A 14,975-nucleotide genomic window follows, 5' to 3' on the forward strand; every position below is an offset into this window, starting at 1 on the left:
AGAGTGGAGCAAAAAACACATTAAGGAATAATGTTTGAAAATTTTCCAAATTGGGCTCAAAAATCTCAGTGAACCCCAAACAGGAAAAATACAAAGAAAAGCATACCTGATTCAAACAACTAAATAATAAAAATATAAAGAAAACTTTGAAATTAGCCAGAGGGGAAAAAAGATATAAAAACAGGGTAACAATTATGGAAACAACAGCTGACTTCTCCTCAGAAATAATGGAGGACAGAACATTGGAATAATATCTTTAAAGTGATGAAAGAATTAACCAATCTAGGTGTAATACAAATGACAACTATAGAATAAAGGATGTTGGGGTGAGGGGTAATTTGAACTGTGCAATTGAAATGTTCTTACATTTTTACATAAAGTGATAGCCAGAATAAGTAGAATAAGAAAAGTTAGAGCTGTATATCATAACCCCTTAGAGCAGGAGTCAGCAAATTTTTTCTTAAATGATCAGGGAGTAAACAGTTTCAACTTTAAGGGCTAAGGTAAAATTGAGAAAATTGTATAGGTACTTACATAACCATTTAAAAATCTAAAATCTATTCTTGGCTCATAGTTTTTTAAGAATTCCATTTCAATTTGTCAACTGGATTTTTCAGCCTTCCTCTCTCTCCTTGGGCTTGGCTTCTTTCTTTAGCTCACTCAGTTTTTTGCCCCACATTCTTGCTTGATATTTTTAAAAAATAGTAACAAGAGAAAGAAACCCATGAATGTGGAAGAAAATTGAGTGAGGTAGAGAGGGCAAAACCAGTGGGAGGAAGAAAGGCTTTTTGTGGAGGAAGACACAGTGGAAAAGCCTCACACTAGAGTGAGGATGAAGGCCTGGAAGGGCAATGCAAGCAGCAGCCCAGGAGGTGAGGAGAATACCTGCCTTTTCGAGCACCTGAGCAATGCCACCTCTCTCCCACCCCCCAAGCTGTTTGCAGCTCTGTGCTCCACTTGCCCAGTGTTCCCCACTCACCTGGACAGGTGACTGGTAGGCATTTTCTCTCCTCTCCCCAGGTTTCTTTCCCTTGCTCCAGCTGGGTGATGAGTTTTGGTTTAGAAAATGGAATTCCTGCTCACAGGAAAGGAAAACAAGGTGGCTGCAGGTTACAGACTCAAGGGCCAAGCCAGACAGCAAGATAGCTGCTTCAAGCACAAATGCCCAGCAGCAAGAACACGAGTCCTAAGAGATGCCCGGCTTACCCAGCGAGACCAAGTTGCTGTAGTTTTCCAGCATCACTTCTCTGTACAGGGACCTCTGAGCAGGGCTCAGCAGCATCCACTCTTCCTGGGTGAAATCCACAGCCACATCTCTGAATGCCATGTGTGCCTGTAACACAAAACACAGCCTTACTCACTGGATAGCCAGCCTTGCCCATGACTCAGGGTGGGAGACAGGGAGAAGGCTGTCCTGGGGGAGGCAGGCAAGATATTTAGATCCTGCCTTTGACTGAGACCCTGGTGCCATGTTCCAAGACCTTTAAACCTCTGTTGCCATCCAGCCAGCAGCACCTGTGAATCTATATAGTCAATAATCTGGATGGGTTGTTTGGAGAATATATGCAAAAAGAGTCCCTAAATCTCAGGAACTTTAAATCTTGGCAGAGAAAAGAGGAGAAAACATATAAAAATTAAACAACGGTAAAGTATAACACACTTTTTGAGTTTTAAGAACTTAAAAGATTCAATAGTATGACCAATCAAATCAATATTGAAGCATCAGAGTGACTAAATTTAAGAATAGCATAGACTAAACTACAATTCAGTCCTTCCTCTAAGTCTTATGGCCCCTCGGCCTTCTCGGGCCTGAGGGGCACAAGTGGGAGTGTTGAAGAGAATGGACCTGAATCATACTGCCTGGGTTTGGGGCCCACCTCTGTCGTCAACTAGTGCCTCAGTTTTCTTGCCTGTGAAATGTGTTTAACAATAAATTTATGGCTATATACTGTGGCTACTCAGAGAAAACCTTCTTGGACACTCAATCTACAAATTCATTTCTACACCCCATTCTCATCCCCCTGACAAGTTTTATATCTTATTTCAAAATGGAGGGCACACTGGAATATAGACATCAGGAAATGTTTCATGAGACCCAGGAACTTGGTCTTAAAGGATGGCCAGGAATCACGGCAAGAGAAAAGTGCTAGGTATTCCAGATAAGGCATGTGGGAAGGAGACAAGATGCTGTGAGCAAAAGAAAAGGAGAAGCCACAGTGTGAACAGGGAGAACCACCTGGGAGGAATAAAAGGCACCTAGTTGTAAAATATAGAATAGGTAGACTGTAGGAATCTGTAGGTTTTTTATTTTTTACTGTAAAATACACGCAACGAAAATTCTATTTTTATCATTTTAAGGGTACATTTCAGTAGCATTAAGTGCATTCACATTTTTGTGTAACTATCACCACTATGCAACTCCAGAACTCATTCATCATCCCATGCTGAAATTCTGTAACCATTAAACAATAACTCCTTCCTCCTCACAAATCCTGGTAACCTCCATTTTACTTTCTATCTCTACGTCTGTGTCTATTCTATGTACTGCAAGCAAGTAGAATCATGCAGTATTTGTTATTTTGTGTCTGGCTAATTTCACAGCAAAATGTCTTTAATGTTCACTCATGTAAAAACATATACTCAGAATTTCCTTCCTTTTCTGTGTTTATGTTAATTTGTTTTCTTCCCCTAAATTTATTTTAATTAGTTTCATGTATATAGTACATTGGTTAGACATCTACATAGTTCGTAAAACGATCCTCCCAATTGCTCCTTCCCTCCTCTGACCCTCCACCTAGACAATGTATTAATGCTAACTGCATTACCTATGCTGTGCTCCCCATCCCCATGACCATCCATCGGCTACTAATTTGTACTTCTTTAACTCTTCCCCCCATTCTCCCAACCCCACAAATCCTCCTCCTCTTACCAAATTGTCCACTATATTTGTGAGTCTGTTTTTTATTAGTTTGTTCTTTTTATTCCTTAGATTCCGCATATGAGTGAAATCATATAGTGTTTATCTTTCTGTATGACTTAAATACATTCTAGGTCCATCAAAACAATATGTTTTTCCATACCCTTCCTTTTAGTCTGTGTGTGTCTTTTAATCTGAAGTGAGTCTCTTATAGGGGTCTTGTTTTCCTTTTCATTCATCCACTCTATCTTTTAGTTGGAACATTTAATTCTTTCCAGTTGAGGTACTTATTGATAGGAATGTAGTTATTACCATTCTTTATTCCTGTTTTTGATACACGTCTTTTCTTCTTAAAGAAGTCCTTCCAACATTTCTTGTAATTCTGGCTTAGTGGTGATAAATTCCTTTAGCTTTTGTCTAGGAAGCTCTTTATCTGTCCTTCAACTCTAAATGACAGCTTTGCTGGATAAAGTATTCTTGGTTGTAGATCCTGGGTCTTCATCCCGTCAAATATTTTTTTGCCAAGTCCCTCTGTCCTGCATAGTTTCTTTTGAGAAATCAGCTGCCAGTCTTATGGGTTTTCCCTTATAAGTAACCATCTGTTTTTCTCTTGCTGCTTTTAATATTCTTTCTTTGTCTTTAACCTTTGGCATTTTAATTATGATGTGTCTTGGTGTGGGCCTCGTTAGATCCCTGATTTTTGGAATTCTTTGAGCTTCCTGGGGTTTTATGTCCATTTCCTTCACCAGGTTAGGGAAATTTTCCATCATTATTTCTTCAAATAGCTGTTCAACATCTGATTTTCTTCAGTTATGCCTATCAGACGGATATTTGGACCCTTAATCATGTCCCATATGCTCCTTAAATTATTTTTATAGTCTTGGCATCTCATCTCTTGCCATTCTGAATGTGTCCTTGGCTTTCCCATCCTCTAGATAGGACATCTGATCCTCTTCTTTATCCACTTTGTTTATTCCATTTAATATACTTCTCATCTCAGATAATGTGTTCTTCATTTATGACTGGTTCCCTTTTATAATTTCCATTTCTATTTTTTTTTTTTATCTTTATTTTAAAGTTCTCACTGAGTTCATCTACTCTTCTCATAAGTTCATTGAGCATCTTTATAACCAGTGTTTTGAACTCTGCATCTGATAGATTACCTGACTCCATTAATCCTGGACCTCTGTTCTGTTCTCTGATATAGTTTCTGCTTCTTTGTCTTCCCATTTTGGCTGCCTTTCTGTGTCTGTTTCTATGTATTAAGCAAAGTTCCTAAGCCTCCCAGTCTTATTAGTGTGGCTTTGTGTAGTAGGTGTCCAGTGACGCAGTCCTGAGAGGGGTTCAGCTACAGGAGAAGGGCCCTCCAGCAAGGAGCACCTGACTCTATGAGGATACTCCTGAATATGGCTTAGGTGGGGCCGTGAGTTAGGGGAGGCAGGTTTCAGAGAATCTTCTGGGTAGAGTGACCTCTGTTATCCAGTTTGATGATGTCAGGGCTATGGCTGCGCTGTGTCCGGCACACTGGCAAGGGGGAGGGCTCAACAGGGAACAATGGATACCACCGGCACTTCTGTACGGAGCGTATCTCGCCTTGGCCCTCATTCCGACAATGTCTCCCTGTAAGTCCCTGGTGTCCCCTGTGCACAGCCAAATCAGCACTGGTGCTCAGAGTGAGTAGGTCCCTCACTGAGGATATCTGCTTGTGGACACAGCCCCTTTAAGAGGCGTCTGCTGCTGCCGCAGCCTCCGTCTCACTCAGCCACTGGACCCCGGGCAGCCCTGTGTCCTCAACCCATCCTACCTTCTGCCATTGCAGGGTGCTTTCTTGGATTTCTCCCTAGTTGTATGGCTTGTTCCTCTAGATCCCAGGCAATTTTTCCTTGCTGCTGCTCCTTGTTTCTGTCACAACTTTGATTTGGTCACCGGAGAAATGAACGGAGCCTCTATCATCTACACCATTTTTTTCCTCCACCCAGAATTTCCTTCCTTTTAAAGGCTAAAAAATATTCAATTGTATGTATATAGCATTCATCCATCAATGGGCACTTTGTATGCACCTACTGTAAATACTACTAGCATGCAAATTTGTGTATAATTATCTATTTGAATCCCTGCTTTCAATTCTTTTGGGCATATACCCAGAGTGGAACTGCTAGATCAAATAGTAATTTTACATTTTTTTTTTCCAGTATCTACTGTACTGTTTTCCAGAGACTGGACCATTTTACATCCCCACCAGCAATGCAAAAGTCTTCTAATTTCTCCATATCTCGCCAACACTTGTTGCTTTTTTTTGATAACAGCCATACTAATGGATGTAAAGTAGTAGTATCTCACTGTGGTTTTTATTTACATTTCCTTAATGTTTAGTGATGGTTAGCATATTTTCATGTACTTACTGGCCATCTATAAATCTTCTCTCCAAAAAGGTCTATTCAAGTTCTTTGTCCATTTTTAAACTGAGTGTTCGGATTTTCTGTTGTTGAATTATAGGAGTTCTTTATACATTCTTGATATTAATCACTTATCAGAAAAGTAATATGCAAATATATTCTCTATCTTTAATGCACAAAAGGTTTTAATTTTTTTTAAAACCTTTTAAAAGGTTTAAAAAACCTTTTAAAAATAAACTTATTTTTTTTCTTTTGTTGTCTGGGCTTTATTTTTTCTTTTGTTGTCTGGGCTTTTGGTGTAATATCTAAGAAATCATCACTAAATCCACATTCATGGAGTTTTCCCCTATGTTTTTATAGTTTTATACATCCTCTAACAGTTTTATAGTTTTAGCTCTTATCTGTTTAGGTCTTTGATCCATTTGAGCTAATTTTTGTATATGGTGTTAGGTAACGGTCTAACTAACATCCTTTTGCATCACGTATACAGTTTTACCAGCAATATCTATTAAACAGACTGTCTTTTCCACATTGAATGTTCTTGGTACTCTTGTCAGAAATCCTCTGACCATTACACTCATGGACATGGCCCCTTTAAGAGGTGCCTGCCGCTGCCACTGTAATTCTGTCTTGATAGGTTTTTGTTTCTAAGACATTGTCCATTTCATCAAGGTTATCCTGTCTGTTGGTGTACAAAAGTTCATAATACTCATAATCCTTTTCATTTTTGTAGAATCAGTAGTAATGTTGCCACTTTCATTTCTGATGTTAGTAGTTTGAGTCTTCTTATTCTCTTAGTCAAGCTAGCTAAAAGTTTTGTTGATTTTGGTAAACTTTTCAAAGAACCAACTCTTAATTTTATTGATTTTCTCTTCTGAACATGCTTGAAACTTTTCCACTAATAAAATATTATTTAAAAATTCTTAAACTACCGAAAAACAGATGCAATAAGTATGGTAAAATATTAAGAAGTGTTAAATCAAGATAATGCATATAAGGATGTTCATTATGCGCTACTTTATTTTTGAGATTCGTCATTAAAGTCAAAAGTATACAATTTTTCATTGGGTAGCCAGGACAGAGGAAACACTGCATTGAGAACAAAACCAGTAAAACCTAAAGTAATAACCAAGGGGGAAAAAAATAACCAGAAGAATGAATTAACAGTTTTGAAATAATGAATCATGACAACTCAATTTAGATGAAAAGGTCTTGAAGAAATGAAACAAAACTACAAATTATTCATAAGAGAAGTCAAAAGATTCCTCAAGAAATTTATTTTTGTGGTTTAATTTCATTATATTTAAGTATACATGTAATTAACATGTTTGTTAGTGTTATAAAGAATTCAGAGCAATCAGAAGATTATGAAGTAAAAAGTTTAGCTCTCTTTCTGGACTCTGCTCCAAGACCACCCACTTCCCCAAGATAATTGCTGTTAACTGTTTCATGACTATTCTCTGATTTATACCTTTCTCTCTTCATTTTCATTCATATTTATGTACATGTGCAAGTAACATTATTTCTCCATAAATAAAAATCATCTGTATTGTTCTTATTTTCCTTTAATATCTTGGAGCTATCTGTACACTGGTACTCATAGACCTAACTCCACTGTCTTTCATAACTGTCATACTGTTTCCATCAGCAGACCACATTATTTTAAACACAGTATTCCTCTGTCAATTGACAGATTGTAGTGTTTGTCACCAACAAGGTTACAAGCATTACCTTTTTGTACATGTCAGTATTTTTGTATGAGTGATAAAGGAGTGAAATTACTGGGCTTAATATTGAACACATGTTTATACTGCCAAATTGCCTTCCAAAGGTATACCAATTCACAATCCCAATAACCACGTATGAAAGTGTCCCTTTCCACACTTCTAATAACACACGATTCCATCAATTTTTTAAAAAAAATTACCAATGTATCAGGTTAAAAAGAAAAACCAACTTATTGTTTTCACTTGCCTTCAACTCCAGAAAGTATGAAAAAAACAAAAAGAGAAACTGAAGAAAACAAAAGAATATTTTTAAAAAGAACAATAGTCAATTAAAAACCAGCAGCATTAATTCTGATACTGACAGAAGAGCTTGTATCAAACTCACTCTCTTACTAATAACTATAAACCCTAATCAAAATATAAAAAGCAACTATCTGAAGATATTGCAACCCAAAGCAGTCACAAACTGGAAGGGTTATAACTTTTCAAAGAAGGGACGCACATTGGGTGAGACCTGTCTCTAACTGGCTTTTCATCTGAGGGCACTCCCCAGTCCATGTGGCATAAGGGGAGCAGACCAAGAGTCTGAGGCTTCTAGACTTCCTTGAAACTGTATGGTAAAATCCTAGAAAAGTGGGAGCAACAAAGGATGGAGCCCTAAATCTGCATTTAATTGCCTCTTAAAGTCTGGTTGAATACTTTGAATACATAAGGCAAGACAACAAGGAGCTCAAGTGGATAATAACATCTGTGTAGATTTCAGCTACTGTTTACCACAGGAGAGATCAATTTTAGAGTTTGAGTCCAATTGAGTAAGAGAAGATTGCTAAATACCTTAGTTAAGTTTCTACTGAGACATAAGTAAAATATACAAAACATACAGTCTTTCAGTATTACTAGATAGAGAATTTGCTAACTGCCTATAATTACCTATAAATAATTACCTATAAATTACCTATAAATAATTAACCTATAAAAAAACAAAAAGGAAAAAAAATCATTAAATCAGTAAGCCATCTCCCACACTTCCTATATTAAGCCATTGGGGAGTAGCAGAGCAGCTTGGGGGTGAGGAGACTACATGAACAACAGAAGAGAGGCCCTAACAGCAGGTTTAAAGTTGATTGAAAACAACCATGAGAAAAGAAAGGTCACCGTATGTAAGAAAATACTGAAAAGGTGTTCTACTACAGAGAAGGGACTTAAAAATGAAGGCAGAATGAGACTAGGAAGTCCTGGAAAGGTAAGGCTCCAGGGGAAAAGGGGATAAGCAAGGAAAGGCATCCCTCAGAGACTGCTACATAAAGGGAAAAAGAAGCAAGAAGGGGGAATTCAGAGTCTTGTAAAACAAGAGTATTTAAAAACTTAAAAATTAGAGAACACATAATCTCTCCTCCCGCTGCAATCCAGCAAAGAAACCATACTTGCTACACTGACAGAAGAGTTTTCTTGAACTAGAAAATTTCAAAAACACTAGAATCTGACAGTTGTCTACAGAAATACAAATACAGTTTTCATCTACAGAAAACCAAAACAGAAAAACGAGAATCCAAAATTCAGCTAAAGAAAATTCTACCAAAATTTTTAGAAATGTGACATGGAAAAAGCCATAACAAAATACCCCAAGCTAAATTAAATATCCTCAAACATTTGGGGATATGAGTAATCATCTTGAATCAAAAATTAAAATCTGTAACTATGTGAGGTGATGGATGTTAACTACACTTATTGTGGTAATCATTTCATAATATATGCATGTATCAAAACATTACGTTGTATACCTTAAACTAATACAATGTTATATGTCAACTAGATCTCAATAAGACTGGAAACAAAATTCAAAAGCTAAGAACAGAAATGGACACAAAAAGAGACAATATTACATTAGAAATAAGACTAAATTAAAAGACCCCAAGAAAGAATAGACTGAAATGAAAACATGCCAGCACTGATAAAAAAGAAAACCACTTAACAAAATAAAAATAAAAAGTGGAAATAAAGTGGAAATAAAAGTGGAAGTAAAAAGTGGAAATAAAAGTGGAAGTAAAAAGTGGAAATAAAGTAATAAAAGTAGCGAGTAGAAAACAGGCAAAAAAAAAAAAATCATTTGTATAAATTGTAGTTCCTGGAAAAAAAGGGGGGTAGGGGAGAGACAAAACTTATATTTAAAACTACAATCCAAGAAAACTTTTCAAAAAGTAGATGACCTGAATCTAAATATGAATGGGCCTAGAGAGTACCCAGGAAAAGTTGACTCACAACCACCAATTTCAAGACCTCTTCTAAAAAAACTACCAGACTTTGAAGAACAACAAAAATCCTAAGTGTTATCAAAATCATCATTCAACCCTGTGTATTGCTGGTAGGAATGTACGATGGGGCAGCCACTATGGAAACCGGTATAATGATTTCTCAAAAAATTAAAAATAAAATTATCATACAATGTAACAATTCTACTTCTGGGTATATCCTCGAAAGAATTGAAAGCAGGAACTCGAACATATTTGTACACTCATATTTATAGCAGCATTATCCACAATAGCTAAACCACAGAAGCAATCCAAGTATCCATTAACAGATGAATGGATAAACAAAATGTGGTGTGTGTATACACACACACAATGGGACACTGTTTAGCCTTAAAAAGGAAATTCTGACACATGCTTCATGTGTCACGGATGAATTATGCTAAGTGAAATAAACCAGACACAAAAGGACAAATGTTGTATTATCCCACTTATATGAAGTACCTAGAGTAATCAAATTCATAGACAGAAAGTAGAATGATGATTGAGAGGGGTTGGGGGAAGGGGAAATATGGAGTTAATGTTAAATGAGTACTGAATTTCAGTTAGAAAAGACAAAAAAAGTTCTGGAGATGGAAAGAGGGGATAGTTGTACAACAATAGGCTGTACTTAGTGCTACTAAACTATATACTTAAAATGGTTAAAATAGTAATTTTTATGTTATATACACCACAAAAAAATCCATGGCAAAAAAAATCATCATTCAAAGCAAGGCAAAATGTAGCTACTTTTACAAGAAACTTAAGAGATTATGAATGAAAAATTTTATATCCATCCAAAGAACTCTTCAAGCAAGACTATAACAAAAGCTTTACACATGTAAGAGCTCAAGGAATTCTATAATCATGAGCTCTTTATGAGGAATCTACTAGAAGATAAATATTAAACATAAGATATGATAGGGGAAATTTCAGTTAAAAGACAATGGTGATCATTTACTCTATGTAATTGTAGATCCAGCACTAAATGGTGGGGAAGAGAAGAAGAAAAATATATATTAATGGTATATGGCTGTCTGTCCTGATAAAGTAGAAATGCTACTAAAATGGGGAAAAAGGGAAGAGGAAAATAGAAAAAGTACACTGTGGCATAGGCAATAGGTGAGAGTTAAAGGGAAAATACAAAATGAAGTTATAGAATTTCCAAAAAATAATGAAAACACTATAGATGGGATTCATTAAAAATAGGTGAGAAAAATTATAGCCTTAGACACTTTATTAAAAATAAAAGTAGAAATTAATCAACAGAAAAAGAGTCTATCTTCCCTATCATCCTCGTGTCTACTCAGGCACCACAACTCCTTTCCTACCTGTCCTATCAAATCAATCACCGCAGTCAACTGATTCCACCTCTGAGAACTCTCTCAATTCCTCCGCACCACCACATCAGCTAAGAGACAAGGTCAGTAGCAACAGTCCCTCCTGACAGAGTCTCTGGAGACTATCTCCCAATATCCCATTTGGCCTCATTCATTGCTCCCAGAATAGCATTATATACACCTGGTTAAATTATTCTCTCATTTGGTAAATATTTATTAACCTCCAACTGTGTAAAACAAGCTCTATTTTAGAGGATACAGAAGTCACAAAGACAAAACATCTGTCCTCACTGACATTAAAGTCTAGGGCAGTGGTCCCCAACCTTTTTGGCACTAGGGACACGAACTCCTATGAGAATCTAACACCTGATGATCTGAGGTGGAGCTGAGGCAGTCATGCTAGTGCTGGGGAGCAGCTGCAAATACAGATGAAGCTTTGCTCACTGGACCACCGCTCACATCCTGCTGTGTGGCCCGGAAGATGGACATATTAATAAAACACCCAGTACATTAGAAAGTGATGAGTGAGATGAAGAGAAACATAGCAGGAAGGCAAAAAGAAGTAACAGAAGTGGGGTAGGTTTTGGAATTTTAAATAGTGGTTAGGGAAGGCCTTGCTGAGAAGGTGACCAAGTAAAAATCTGAATGATATGAGGGAATAAGCCAACTGAATAACTTTGAAAAGAGCATCAGAGGCAAGAGAACAGTCAGTGCAAAGCCCTGGCATGGTCAATGTACAGAGACAGTTCACTGATGCTGAGTGGTAGAAATGTGGTTCAAGTGTAAATGTGGGGGGAGATCCTATCCAGCCTTGTAAGATACTGGTTTTGACTTTGAGATGAGAAGCCACTGGAGGGTTTTGAGCAAATGCATGACATGATTTGAGTGACATTTTAAAACATCACTCTGGTTGTTGTACTGATTAATATACCTTGGGGGGAAAGGGAGAAGCAAACAGACCACTCAAAGGCTATCGCAACCAGGTAAGATGGTGGCCTGGACCATGGTGGAAGCAGCAGAAGTTGCAGACTATTAGAGTCCAGATTTGCTTTTTGGCGATATAAGGTAAGAGCAAGAAAATGTCAAGGATGACTCCAAAGTTTTCAGCCTGGGCAATCTGAAGGAAGGAGTTGCCATGTCTCTGTTCCTTGTCAGAGCTAAACTCCTTGAAAGAACTGTCTACATTCCACTACGGTAGAGCAAGTTTGGGGGAGCTGATCAGACTTTGTTGTTGGACTCATCACGGGTGGGATGCTGAAGAGATATTCAAGAGGAAATGTGAAGTAGAGAGTAGGAGATTAGGATTTGGAGTTGAAGGTAGAGATCTAGGCTGAAGCAAAGAGATGGTATTTAAGGCCATGAGAGTGGGCAGGGCCACCAAGGAGAGAGTGTGGTTGGAGAAGATGAGAGGTCTAAGAACAGAACCAGGGCCTTTGACAGTGGGTGTTTGGGAGAAGAGAAGCCAGCAAAGGAGAAGGGGAGGAGTTGCCTAAGAGGTAAGAGGAAAACCTGGAAGCCAAGAACAACCATGTGAAAGGATATTTTAAGAAGGAAATATGCAACTACATAAAATGTCGCTGAGAACTGACTGTGGCATTTAGCTACAGGGAAGTCATTGGTGACCTTGATAGGAATATTTTTTAGTGGGTAGAACTAAAAACACCTCATTGCAATATTTAAAATATGATGAAAGGATAGAAATGAAGACAGCAAGTACAGACAATTCTTTCAAGGAATTTGGCTCTAAAGGGAAAGACAAAGGGCAACAGCTAGAGGAGAAAGTCTTGGTCACTGCTCTGCTCAAAACACTTGAGTAGGTCCCTCCTAACCTCAGATCAAGTCCACACTCACTACTTGTCATTTAGGGCTCACTCTAATAATGCCCAACCCACACCTTTCCAATCAGACTCTCAATGTGAACTTCCCTCCTAGCCAGCAAGGACAAGTCATGTCTTCACACTACATCGTCCACCAAGTCTAGCCAGGTGCCAGGTATTGTATCAATGGCCCAAGAGGAGCAAGATGGGGTGCCCAATCCTTAAACAACCACTTCACAGTCCAGTGGGACAGTCAGACAGTCATGATGCAGACTGAGAGCCCTGGAGTCCTGATATAGCAAGTGTTCTGCGGCTGACAGGGAGACAGGGAATACTGCCTGGGAAAAGACAGGAAGCTCTACGGTGGGATCACATCTGAGCTAAATCAACAGATACCAAAGCAGATGGGATGGAGAAATAAAAGCATATAATGGAATATATTTTTGTAAGGCTGTGTCTGACAACGGTGGGTAGTAGGGGAAGAAACTGAAAAGGTGACTTGGAGAAGTCAGAATAATAATAATCCTAATTAACAATTATTTAGTATTTCCTATGTACCAAGTGCTCTAACCTCATCTCAAGTGTTATCACACCCAACATCCCTATGAGGTGGACACCACTGATAACCTCCATTTAACATATGAGGAAAGAAGGCTCAGAGAGATCATATAACATGCTAATGGCTGCACAGCTAGAATACGGTGAAGCTAAGATTTGAACCCAGGCAGTCTGACTTTGCAGTTTAAACAGAAGCAAACAGATAATGAGAAAGGTCTCTTTCTAGCAGGTTAAATGGCAAGTCAGTACTGTCATGCTGCATAACGATGTTTTGGTCAATAACAGACCACATATACAATGGTGGTCCCATTAGATTATAATGAAGCTGAAAAATTCCTCTTGTCTAGTTACACTGTCATAACACAATGCATTGCTCACACATTTATAGAGATGGTGGTAAAAAACAAACCTATTGCACTGCCAGTCATATAAAAGTATAGCACATACAATTATGCACAGTACATACACTTGATAATGATAATAAACAACCATGTTACTGGTTTATGTAAAAAAAAGTTTGCTGTAGACCAGTATGCTATGTTATGCCAGAAGCAGCCTCATATCTCTCATGCTTACAGCATCTAGATTGCATCACTTCCTCTTGTGTTTGATTTAATCTTGGGTTGTTCTATAAATTTAGTGTAGCCTAAGTGTAGAGTGTTAAAAAAGTCTACAGTAATGTACAGTCACGTCCTAGGCCTTCACATTCACTCACCACTCACTCACTGACTCACCCAGAGCAACTTCCAGTCCCATAAGCTCCATTTGTGGTCAGTGCCTATACAGGTGCACCTCTTTTTATCTTTTATAACATATTTTTACTGTATCTTTTCTATGTTTAGATACACAAATACAATTGCGTTACACCTGCCTAGAGTATTCAGCACAGTAACACAGCTAGCCTAGGAGCAACAGGCTATATCATATGACCCAGGTGTGCAGTAGGTTATACCACCTAGGTTTGTGTAAGTGCACTCTATCTATGGTGTTTGCACCATGACAACATCACCTAACAACACATTTCTCAGGGTGTATCCCTGTCATTAAGCAGCATTTATGTTTACACCTTAGAAGACCAACTCAAAAGATGTGGGGAAAGAAGAACTCGAAGGTGGAGAAGAGACAGGAAGCTAGGGTGATGCAGGTGTGGAAACAAAGGAATCACAAGGTACTGCATAGGTGGAATTGAGAGGACACAACAGCCAACCAAATGGGAGGTAGGTATGGAAAAAAGAAAGAGGCAAAGAAAACTCAAGAGACCCAGCTTGTTCCACGAGTAGCAGTTGCAGCTGTTAACCAGGACTGGCAAGATAAGAAGAAATGGGAGGAAAGAGAGGCAGAGACAAGGAAAACCACCATGGTGAATGTCTCCCTCTCCTACCTCTGATGAGGGCTGTTCCAACTGACCAAAAAAAAAAAAAAGATTTTTTTTTTTTGTAAATGATTGGACAAGAAAATATTAATTTGCTAGGTATAACAATGAAATTGTAGTTCTGTTAGAATAAGACGTCCTTATGTGTTAGAGATGCCTACTGAAGTATTTAAAAGTGAAATGCTATCACAAGGATTTGCTACAAACTAGTAAGGAAAAGAGTAAGTGACAGCACTGCATGGAACAAGAACAGAATGTTGATAACTTCTCAAGTAGACAAGCACTGCAAGTAAGCAGCCTGAGCTAATGCTGAGAAAAGAAATACTAGGGCAAGGATGGAGGGGTCATGAATGAGGACACCAGGAATGAAGAACAGTCCCCATGAAAATCTTCACCCTTAAAACAGGCCTTGTTTCCTGGGGAAACCAGCTGGGGCTCTAATCACTGAGGGGACATCGTAGGGCACAAGATGTCAAAGTTGAGGAAAGGAAACCCACCAGTGGTTCAGCATACAAAAGGTAAGTGGTTCCTACCTGAAGCTGGGCTGTCAGGGGCCCAGGAAT

The 14,975-nt window shown here is 38.2% G+C and overlaps 1 protein-coding gene across 1 annotated transcript in view; it reads right to left on the bottom strand.

The window, feature by feature from the left end:
- The window catches only part of ZNF133 (zinc finger protein 133), a 21,144-nt gene that overhangs the window by 4,428 nt on the left and 1,741 nt on the right, over positions 1 to 14,975 (bottom strand). Inside the window, exons 2-3 of the mRNA XM_006921560.3 lie at positions 1,207 to 1,333; positions 980 to 1,075 (exon numbers count right to left, since the gene is read on the bottom strand). Coding sequence (XP_006921622.2) covers positions 980 to 1,075; positions 1,207 to 1,327 — 217 coding nt within the window. The 5' untranslated portion in view covers positions 1,328 to 1,333. The remainder of the gene's footprint in view (positions 1 to 979; positions 1,076 to 1,206; positions 1,334 to 14,975) is intronic.

Source organism: Pteropus alecto, unplaced genomic scaffold, assembly GCF_000325575.1.
Source record: "Pteropus alecto unplaced genomic scaffold, ASM32557v1 scaffold45, whole genome shotgun sequence".
NCBI classification, from domain to species: Eukaryota; Metazoa; Chordata; class Mammalia; order Chiroptera; family Pteropodidae; genus Pteropus; species Pteropus alecto.